Source organism: Mus pahari, chromosome 22, assembly GCF_900095145.1.
Source record: "Mus pahari chromosome 22, PAHARI_EIJ_v1.1, whole genome shotgun sequence".
In the NCBI taxonomy this organism is placed as follows: domain Eukaryota; kingdom Metazoa; phylum Chordata; class Mammalia; order Rodentia; family Muridae; genus Mus; species Mus pahari.
The window spans coordinates 48,778,359-48,789,769 of record NC_034611.1 but is presented as its reverse complement, the minus strand read 5'-3'; the positions used below and the strand labels follow the sequence as shown (position 1 = coordinate 48,789,769).

Here is an 11,411-nt window from a genome sequence, read left to right as displayed (position 1 = left end):
CTTCATGGGGGTGTGGACCAAGGGTGACGCTCCAGGGAATGGCAATAAGCTCCCCCAGGAGGAGAAACATGGAGGCAGTGCAGAGAACACTCAGTGGCCGTGTGTAGTAAGCAGAGGAGGAAGACAGAAGTGTTCACAGGTAAGGTTTCTAGCTGTGGTGGTTTGACTATGCTTGGTCCATGGGAAGTGGCACTGTTATTGGAAGAGGTGTGGCCTTGTTAGAGGAAGTGTGTCACTGCAGAGGTGGGACTCCTCCTCGATACCTTCAGATCAAGATGTAGAACTCTACAGGCTGCCATGCTTCCCACCATCGTGATGATAATGGACCGAATCTCTGAACCTAAGCCGGGCCCAGTGAAATGCTTTCCTTTGAAAGAGTTGCCATGATCATGGTGTCTCTTCACGGCAATGGAACCCTAACTAAAACAGAAAACCGCGACACAAAGGGGCAAGAAGGTTAGGTTGTTTAGGGCAGATGAGGCAGATAAAGAATTAAGTGTGTGTGTGGGGGGGGGGCAAGGGGAACTGTGTCACCAGACACAAACTGGGAAGGTTGAGTGGATTCAGAAACCCCACTAAATTCTCATATCTGAGAATGGAAGCCGTTTCATGTACTCCTGACCCCGTTCCTGTCCTTGAGCACATGACCATGATACCCTACATGTGAATCGTGGCATCTAGTCACGTAGCACAGAAGACAGAGCTCTCCATGTTAATGAGGTATCTAGATGGGCCCTGAGGGTTTAGCCAATAAGATTCCCTTCCCAGACATTCCTTCCTACAAAAGGTATTTAATCTCTGGTCCACCAGGAGTAAGTGGTATGCACCCATTTTCCGTGATGAACAATGCCCTTGGACAAACAAGGGCTGTCTCTCTCAAGAAACACCATGGGGGAAAGCCTTGGCCATACACAGCTGTGCTGCCTAAGTCTCCTACAGAAGTCCCCTCTGCCCTCCGGACATGGACCCTCACCCCTGAGGTAAGCCAGAGTTTCCCCCTTCTCCCAGCCCATTGCCAGATCCCATGGCCCCCTCATTCCCAACTCCACATGGTTCCCAGCAGCGCCTGGATGCTCGGGAGTTTAGGAGCCCCTGCCTCCTCAGCCTTGGCCTGCACCACCCAGGCTGAGGCCCTGTGGTGATGAGGATGGGATGTAGCTTAGTGCCCTCTGTTTTTTTGTTTTTTTTTCTGCCTGAATGCATATGCACACTCTAGCATTGGTGCAGAACCCGGACCTACAAGTATGGACACACTGTATGCAGAACCGGGGCACGGGGTGGGGAGACACCCAAGAGACATTCCACAGGGCATTGAAAATCGAAGTCTGCTTCAGGAGACAAATGGTTCAGCTTCTAGTAATGGGAGGCAAAAGGTTTGCTTATATTAATCCTTCTTCCTCCCCTTCTTTCCTTCCTTTCTTCCTCCCCCTTCTCTCTCTCTCTCTCTCTCTCTCTCACACACACACACACACACACACACACACACACACACGGTCTGTTGTAGTCCTGACTGGCTTTGAACTTTTAGTATTGCAAGAAATGACCTTAAACTAGTAGTTCCACCTCCCAAATCGTGGGGCTATATTGTATACCACTGTGCTTGGCTTGGTACTAAGATTTCTACCAAGAAAAAAAAAATGGAAGTGTTTGGCAGAAAGTCTGATTCTTTTGTTAATTTAGTAGACACAGCTATCTATGAGTATGGGAATGTGCCATGGCATGGGTTTGGAGGCCAGAGGACTGGGTTTCTCAGCACTCAGGACCCACCTGTCTTTGCCTTGCCCAGCACTGGGCTTACAGATGTGCACCACCACAGCCAGATGTGAACTCAAGTCCTCATGTCCTGCAACAAGCCCTTTACGGAGTGACCCTGAGCCCAAACCTGTGCTGCTTTCTAGTACGATTTCAGGGATCTCAGGGGCTAGAGAGATGACTGAGCTGCTAACAGGACTGTTGGCTCGTACAGAGAGAGGATCAGAGTTTGGGTCCCAGCACCAAAGTCAGGTGGCACCCACCACCTGTACTTCCAGATTCAGGGAATACCACACCTTCTGGTGTCTATGGGTACCTGAACACAGGTGGCACACACACCACCCAAACACACATACACATACACGCACACATATTTTAGAAAGATATTTAAAATGTATCTAATCTAGAAGAGGCAGGTGGATCTCCATGAGTTTTGGTCCGCCAGGGCTACTCAATGAGATTGTCTAAAAAATAAAATAAAATAAAATAAATGTAATGGAATCTAAATTTGAGACCTGCCTTCATCCACTAAAAATACCAGTCAGTGGGGTGTGGCTCACTGGTAAAGCACTTGTCTAGAGCAAAGAAGGCTCTGAGTTCCATCTCCAGCACAGCAAAAGAACAGCCTTGAAATAAAGGCATTTCAGACCTTCGCTTGTGTTCCAGACACACACCCTGCCATGTAATTGCCCCTGAATTCTGTCTTACTAGAATTTTTGTGTGCTTTGCTTGACTTTTACTGATTTATCCCCCCCCACACACATCCTTTTTTTTTTTTTTTTTTTTTGGTGGTTTGAGAGTGCCTCAGTTCTATGGTCCATGTTGGTCTTGACCTCAAGCCCATTCTCCTGCCCCAGCTTCCTACGTGCTGGGATCACCAGTGTTAACCACCATGATCTATTGATCCTTTTGTTTTGTTTTGTTTTGGTTTTTCGAGACAGGGTTTCTCTGTATATATTTATGATTATAAGGTTCTAATTGTTAAAAAATTTTTGTGGTGGGGGCTGGAGATATCTAGCATTGCAAGATCCTGGATTTGATCCCAGAACCGTAAAAATTTTTGTCCTAGACCAACTTTCACTAGGTAACTAGTAGGCCCCAGACCTTAGCCCAACTGACTCCATGATGGAAGTACCATTCAGGCTGTAAAGCTCGGCGTGTAGACAGAACCACCAGCCAGAATAAAAGCAAAGACCTAATCCATCAGAGTTCGTAGTTCTGGGGAAGTCTCTAAATGCTTTAACCTTGCCTTTTGGCTTCCGTAGCTCTGCATTTGGCTTGCTGCTCTTGTTAACTGAAGTATGTCAATCTGGAACATGGTTTTTGTGTTTAAAAGCTCACCCTGAGAAAGCCTCAGGGCTACACCTGAACACCCAGTGTAGTTGCTGGCTGGCTAATAAAGACTTGCTACTAAGCCGGGTGTGGTGGCGCACGCCTTTAATCCCAGCACTCGGGAGGCAGAGGCAGGCGGATTTCTGAGTTCGAGGCCGGCCTGGTCTACAGAGTGAGTTCCAGGACAGCCAGGGCTACACAGAGAAACCCTGTCTCAAAAAACAACAACAACAAAAAAAGGCTTGCTACTGGCTTAAACCCATGTTCAAGCCATCTTCTCTCTTAGATACCCCACACTATTTCTACTTACAGTGTATATTTCAGCAGAGGCACATAATAGGCGAGAAAAGTAGTAACCAGCAGCTCTGAAATGTAATTTATGTAGACATCCCTTAAGGGGTAGGGTAGCCTGTGCGGTCTATTGCTGTGTACTGGCCATCTCAAAACTCTTCATAACAAACATCACCTCACGTGGTCTCGAAGGCCAGAGCCTTGGCATCACCTCACGTGGTCTCGAAGGCCAGAGCCTTGGGCGAGCTCAGCCAGGTGGCTCGGCTCAGGAGCTCTCCTGAAGATGAAGTCAAGCTGTTGACCAGAGACACAGCCCTTGGAAACTTCACTGAGGCAGGACAAGAGTCAGACAACACAGAACTTGGCTTTCCTCAGAGTGAGGGAGGCAAGTGGGAATGAGCAAGATGGAAGCCGTGATAATTCTTAAACAGTTTTATTGAGATAGGATTTACATGTTTCATATATTCAAAAGGTTTTTTATTTTTAACCCACCAATGATGTGCAATTGCAATTGTTGGGACATTCCCATCCTCTCCAGAGGAAGACCATACATACCCTCTGACAGTAGCTCCTTCAAGTCCTGGAAAACCAGAGTCTACAGGATCTCACCCCGCAGGCTACGCCTACCTGGAACTCCCTCTACAGCCAAGGATGACCTCTGACTCCTGGTGGTCTTGCCTCCTCTTCCCAAGGACTGGGATTACAGGCCTGTGCCACCAGCCTGGCCACCACTGGGGATTTGAACCTTAAACTCGGCTGGTGCTTGCCGAGTCTGACAGCTTAACTGGTCCCTGGGGCTCAGACGGAGGAAGAAGAAAACTGACCCCTGAAGATGTTTCTGTATGACGCCCAGAGTGCCGTGTGTCTGTCACCAGGATTGGCTTATAACATACTCCTAGCAAGTCTGGGATAATCTAACAGAGGCTGACACAGAGTCCCCGTTATTCTGTGGTCGGAGCTGATACACTGTAGCCTCAGTCTCAGCTGTTATCTTTGTTTTATCCTGTTTTAAATCTCTTTCCTGCCACTCAAGATCCTGCCTCAGATAAAATCCCCTTGATAGAAACAATCTCTCTGATAGCAGTTAAGTGCAGAAAAAGCAAGATTATTTAATAACTCTCATCCAATAAACGCAAGAAAAAGTGTTCATTGTCTTTGATTATTTCCTTTACATTCCGATCCCAGCTTCCCCTCTTCCTCTGCTTCCCTCTCTCCTCCTCCCCTTCCTCCCTTTCTCCTCTTGCATTGCAGTAAGACCAGGGCATCTTCTTCTACTGTGGCAGGCAGGGAAAGGGTCAAAGGCAGGCACTGTAGTCAGGGACAGCCCTGTTCAACTATCAGAGAAATGCAAATCAAACCCACAAAGAAACGTCACTTCAAGTTAGTATTCAGAAAGACAGTATGTGTGGGTGGAGGCCTGGGGGACCCAAGCCCTCAGAGCCTTCATCTTTGCTGTGGGAAGTGACAGCAGTTGCTATGGGAATCAAGTCCATCATTTCCTCAATTGGCTAGACCCAGAATTCCTGGACAGACCCTCCTCGGTGTCCACCCAACAGAAATGAGAACATACATTGTCATAAAAAAAATGTATAGTAATCTTCAAGTCAGTATCACTCATTATAGTGCCAAGGTACAAACCATCCAAATGGGTATCAGCCATGATGGTATAAGATGTGTGAACATCTCATCAACTGTCCAAAACAGGGAGATTCATAGTGACAGACAACAGACCTGTGGCTGCCTAGGGCTGAGGTTGGTGGTGCCAGCAAAGAATTGCAGGTCTTTTGGGGGGTGGTTATTTGACACAAAGTCTCACTCTACATTACCTAGAATTAGGTAGGTCAGGATGGCCTTGAACTCCTGCCAAACTCTTGCCTCAGTCTTAGGGGATGCTACACCACAGGTGTGAGCCATGATGCCAAAAGCACAACATTTTTTTTTTTTTTTTTTTTTTTTTTTTTTTTTTTTTTTTTTTTTTGGTTTTTCGAGACAGGATTTCTCTGTGCAGCTTTGGCTGTCCTGGAACTCACTTTGTAGACTAGGCTGGCCTCGAACTCAGAAATCCGCCTGCCTCTGCCTCCTGAGTGCTGGGATCAAAGGCATGTGCCACCACGCCCACCACGCCCACCATGCCCGGCTTCAGGGTTTCTTTCTATTTTCTAAAGTTTCAATGATTGCAAGGCTCTGTGAGGAGCTAAGAAACATATTAGTTGCATACTTTTAAAAAAATATTTATTTTTATTTTTTTTATGTATATGAATACACCATTGCTCTCTTTAGACACACCAGAAGAGGGCACCAGATCCCATTACAGATGGTTGTGAACCACCATGTGGTTGCTGGGAATTGAACTCAGGACCTCTGGAAGAGCAGTCGGTGCTCTTAATTACTGAGCCATCTCTCCAGACCCGGTTGCATACTTTTTGAAAAAATATATTATTTGATATAGGGTCTCAGTGTGTAGTCTCAGATGGCTTAGACTATGTAGACCAGGCTAGCCTCAAATTCAGAGTTCTACTTGCCTCTGCTTCCCAAGTTCTGGGATAAAAAGCATTTGCCACTATGCCAAGCTATTTTTTTTTTTTTAAGACAGGGTTCCCATGCAGTCCAGGCTGGTCTCAAACTTGCTATGGAATCATTGTGAATGACCTTGAAATCCCAATCCTCTCATCTCCAGGAAACACTGGGCTTACAGGTGCACCCCTGAACCCTGAAAGCTGCATACCTTTTGTTTACTTGCTGGGCTTTTGTTTTGTTTTATGCCTATTGGTGTTATGCTTGCATGTCTGTGTGTCTGTCTGTGCACCATGTGTATCATATGCAGTGGCCATGGAGTCCAGGAGGAGGGAATCAAGATCCTAGGATCTGATTACAGGTGGTTGTAAGCCACCACGTAGGTGCTGAGAATCAAACTTGGATCCTCTGCAAGAAGAGCCAGTGCTCTTAACCACTGAGCTGTCTCTCCAGCCCTCAGCCCCTTCTGAACCAGGGATTCCCCCTGAAGCCCAACCAGGCCTGGGACTCTTCGTGTAACCTTGGCTCATCTTGACTGCTGAGATTATAGGCAGGAGCTGAGTGTCCTACCAAGCTGAATAGTTTAAATAAGTCCATTATAGGGAGTGTAAATTATTTCTCATAAAGCTTTTAAAAAACAATTCTATTGCATTTTTGAATAATACAATTTGGACCAAAATATTCCAATTTTGAATTCCAGACTTTATACCTGTTATCTAAAGAAGAAATTTAGAAAAAGACTGGGGATTCTTTAGGTAATTGGTTTCTATAAGAGAAATTGGTTTCTTCTTGACACCTGGTTTTACCCTTCAGTGGCATCCTGAAGCAATGGATCTTGGGAATCCTTGGATGGAGCAAGGCTTATCCTTTAACAAGGTAATTCTGAGTCGGGTGTAGGAGCACACACCTGTGATATCCCAGCAACCGAAGCTACAAATGAGACATCAGGTAAAGGCAGGGGATCATCCTTCTGGGCCAGCCTCAGCTACACAGTGAGTTTCCAAGGGGTCTGAGCTACAGAATAGAATCCTGTGACAGAAGTCGTGGTGGTGGTGGTGGGGAGGTCCTCAGCACAGTGTATGCCGAGGACTATCTGTCCTGGGCATTCCACTCATTAAGACTCCACACTTACACTGTTAGGGAGGTAGTTTCACTAGCTCTGTTACAGAAAAGGAAATGAAGGCACAGAGATATAAATTAATTTACCCAGGATAAGCTAGTGGGTTCTTGAACTGGGACCTGAGCATACCTCCTGATCCCCGTTACAGCTTCGCTCCACTATGGGTCTGGATTTCTCTCTTCTCCCTTTACTGTAGCTTGCCCACCCCTGACTCAAACCTCACATTCCTGAGAATGTTCTCCGTGAACCTCTCCAACTAGACTCAGTGGTAAGCCATCCTCAGCTTGCCCCCAAATGAGACATAAGCCACGCTAGGTGACACAGATACAACAGGCCGTTGACCCTGCTTGTCCCTGGGCTTGCCCACGTACCTGCTTCCTCCCCAGCCTGCAAGGCTGCTCTCTAAGGCTTGGGATAGGTCCTTTTCTGTCTCCCAAGAAGACCCGAAGCAAACACGTGCTGGAAGAGCCCATGCCATCACGACTCTGAGCAGGGATTACTGTGCTAGTCGATCCCTGAGAGGTGACTACAGGGATGGGGTGGGTGGCGCTCAAATATCCCCTAGCCCAGAGTCTGGGAGGAACTTCAACCCCACAACCACCAAGGACTGTTTTTTCCTGACTCACTTTAGAGACCTCCAGTGCTGGAATAACAAAATTAATCAGTTAATTAATTAATCTACCCACTGTAGACCAGCAACCAGAGACTCTATCTCTGCTAGTTACCTCCATTGAGACATTAACCCTGACTCCTACTCATCGGGAGCATCCGTAGCCCAGGGCCCAAACATTGACCACCACTAAAAGGAATCCAAAGCCACATTCCTCCCTTGCTTTCTGTCATTAAATTGTGAATAATAATGCATTTACTTATTCTCCCACTTAAAAAGTTGTTTAAATTCTTTGAAGAATCTTGCAAGGCAGCTTGGCTAGACAGCAGGCAGGACAGTCCAGTGCCTCAGGTGGGCAGGCAAGGGTCTTCCATTCACCTATCTTTTGGTCCAGCAAGTAAGCATTAGGATTGATGGTGTAGTCCTTTGTCTGGACATCGCTGGCTGTGGTGACGCCCCCACATACAAATACCTTGCTGTCGCCGATGGAGCAGATAGCATGGGATACATCCAAGGGACAACTGTTGGGCAACAGCGGTACTGAGGCTGTCGACTTGTTGGCCTTGATCTTCTGTAAATTGATTTCCACGCTCTGCCGGTGGCTGTGTACACGGAGGATGTCCTGATGGAAGGAGAGCAGGGGCCGGTGGTTGAATTCGATGGGGAAGGTGATACACTGGACCACTTCCCCCGTGCAGGTGTCAAAGCAGTCCACTACACCAATCCGGGAGATGTACCCCTTCACCAGGCATCGCCCAGTGACAATGTACAGGTTCCGGTCACCCTTAGTGATGACTGCTGTGCCGTCCATAGGGATGCTCATCTTCCCCGCCAGGCACCAGGCTTCCTTGCGTTCATCATAGCGATAGATGTTAGAGACGTACCGGCGTGGGGCAATGCTCCCACCCACTGAGTAAACTGTTCCCCCGCAGGTCACCATGGTGTGGAAGACAAGCCCAATGGGCAGGTCAGGCAGCTTGGTCCAAGAGTTGTCGTCCATGTCATACCGCCACGCTGTCTTCAGTCCTGAAATCTGCTCAGTGGTGCCACCGGATATGTAGATGTAACGGCCAGCAGCAGTGGCACTGAGCGCGGCTGCCCGGTACGGCATCTCTGAGAGCTTCAGCCACAGGTTCTCCTGGATGATATAGGCAAACACTCCATCGTTGAACTTGCCGTGGGCCTTCTGGCCACCCAGGATGACCACCGAGTCAAGCAGGGCCCCTTTCCGCTGGTAGCTCAGCAGGCTGCACGGGCGCTCCTGCTTGCGGTCCATCAGGACACTTTCGATCAAGGTCGCGTGGGCAGAGTTGTTCTCCAAGCCAATCAGCTTGTTGCTGGCAAACATCAGCGTCTTGTTGGAGACCGCATTGAGATTGATGTAATTGAAGAACTTCTTGAAGTATTTTTCCCGCTCCTCCTTGCGGAAGTACACCCAATTGATGAGTGCGCTGAGAGCCTGGTCCTCGTTGAGCACGTGAAGGTTTTCATCCCGGAGCAGGCGGCCGAAGATGACGGGTGGGCAGCGCATGAAGGGCATAGAGCCCTCGGGACTGGCCCAGAAGTGGAAGTTGTCACGAATGCCAGAGTAGGCCAAGTCTGATACTTCTTTGAGCTCAAACAGCTCAGCCAAGAAGAGGTAGCGCAAGCAGTTGATGCGGCGAATAGACTTAATAAGGAAATCATTGCAGTGAATCCGAAGGCGTGGGATATTGAAATACTGCGCGCCCCGGAGCAGCTCCTCCACGTTCTGCTCTGAGATCACCACTTTGCCGCTGTAGAAGTAATCCAGGAGCTGGTCTACCGTGGCTGGGCTCAGGTAGCTGGGGTCAATGGTGATGTAGAGTTCATCGGTGGTCTTCATGTCGTTGCTGGAAATGAGACTTTTCACTAGTGGAGAGACGGCAGCCAGCACGTTGCGATGTGCGAAGAAGACCTGATGGTCCACAGTCAGGGCCATGTCCCAGTACTCTTTGCGCTTCCTCTGTTTGTTAAGATTTTGCAGCACAAAGCTGTTGTAGTTTTTCTCTGTGAATTCCAGTTTCATGGTGCTTCTTGTTGGCCGAGACAGAAGGTCTGTAGCAGGTACCGGAGGGCAGACTTTTTCGGGGTTTGTACTGATGGTTGTTTGCAGAGCAGCTGACCAGAGAGGAGTGGGCGTGGGAGAGAGGGTGACGTCATAGAACGGATGAGGTCATCATAATGTAGCCCCCTCCCCGCCCCCCAGGCCTTTGTCAGAGGCCTGGGGCCTTTCTCTCCCCAGAGCTTCAGAGGAAGCTCTGGAATGGGGCCATGGTGTCCCCCTGGGCCTTTCAAGCCACAGAGCAGGGCTTTGCCGGGAATGTCCAAATTGGTTTGGGTGGGGCAGAGAGCAGCTGTGGAGAGGGAAGATAAAGGGCGGGAGGAGAGGTTACCATGATCTAGAAGCCTCCCTTTTAACCAGAAGGCTGACAGAGGCAGTTAGAGGCAGGGCAAACCTGGAACTCCCACAGTGTGGGGCATTACAACCCTTTCACCCCTCCAGGAAGTGGGGACCAGACAGTTTTCATGGTTCAATTCTTAGGCCCTAAAGGCCCTTTTTTCTACCAAGGTTCCTGGACATCTGAGAAGACAAGCCCTCTGGCTTCTGACCTCTGTAGCCAGAATATCGTTCTCATTAAGAATGGAGAAGTGGGTGACACTCACTGGAGCAGAAATGGAGGGGCCAGCCAGCCATAGGAAGATGGGAGGACTTGGAAACGCCCTGCTCCAGGTTTCCAAGTATCTAGTAAAATGCTAGGGAACGTGCCTGTTCCCACCTCTCCACTCCGAGGTACTTAGACCAGTTCACTAAGGTCAGGCCTCAGATTCCTCTTCTGTGAGATGAGAGTAATACTCGCTTCAAAGCGCAGCAGGCGCAGTGCTTAGATTGCAGCAAACGTTCAAATAAATGCCAGCTCTTGTTTCTTAGTTAATATGACCGCAGCTATGGGCATCTCCGAAGATCTCGACCGGTTAGAGGAGCCTGCTTCGGCCGCACGGTGGCGCTGCAGGGTCACCTCCCGGTCAGGACCACGCCGCCTCTGTGCTCAGCCTCCCCAATCTAGGGCTTAGAGAGGAAACTCGCCCGCCCCGGGGGCTCCTTTCTGCCTGAGTTGTCCCGCCTAGGGCTCCTTTGTGTAGTAGCGACTCCGAAACGCATGCGTCTGGACCCGGGGCTCACAGTGTGGCAGACCCACACCCATTCTCATTTTACAGATGTGGTCAGAGCCTGCCAATGGTGTATGACCGAAGCCATCCTGGGAACTCTTAGGAAGAACCGCGCCATATGGGCACTTGTACTGGTCAGGAGGACCTGACACAGACCCTGATCTCCACGGTGGGCTCCAAGCCTCACTCCAGACCTTCTGGCCCCCCTGAATGCCCCTCCCAGAGAGACTGTCAGCTCCATCCCCACCACTCTGCAGCCCTCTTGCTGGCTTTGATTCTCATTCGCCTTTCCATCCCATACCTAGCCTTTTCCTTATCTAGGAACTTGGTTAATTTGAAGTTTGTTTGTTTGCTTGTTTGTTTTTGTTACAGGGTTTCTCTGGGTAGCCTTGGCTGTCCTGGAACAGCTCTGTAAACTAGGCTGGCCTTGAACTCAAGAGATCTACCTGTCTCTGCCTCTCGGGTGCTAGGATTAATTGAAGTTTATTTATTTATTTATTTTGGTATTTATTTATTTTGATTTTTTGAGACAGGGTTCTCTGTGTAGCCTTGGCTGTCCTGGAACTCACTCTGTAGACCAGGCTGGCCTCGAACTCAGAAACC

The 11,411-nt window shown here is 48.8% G+C and overlaps 1 protein-coding gene across 1 annotated transcript in view; it reads right to left on the bottom strand.

Moving 5' to 3' along the window:
* Window positions 1-7,836: 7,836 nt before the first annotated feature.
* The window catches only part of Ccin (calicin), a 4,599-nt gene continuing 1,024 nt past the window's right edge, over window positions 7,837-11,411 (bottom strand). The window contains exon 2 of the mRNA XM_021222365.2: window positions 7,837-9,758. Within this exon, the coding sequence (XP_021078024.1) occupies window positions 7,903-9,666 (1,764 nt within the window). The 5' untranslated portion in view covers window positions 9,667-9,758 and the 3' untranslated portion in view covers window positions 7,837-7,902. The remainder of the gene's footprint in view (window positions 9,759-11,411) is intronic.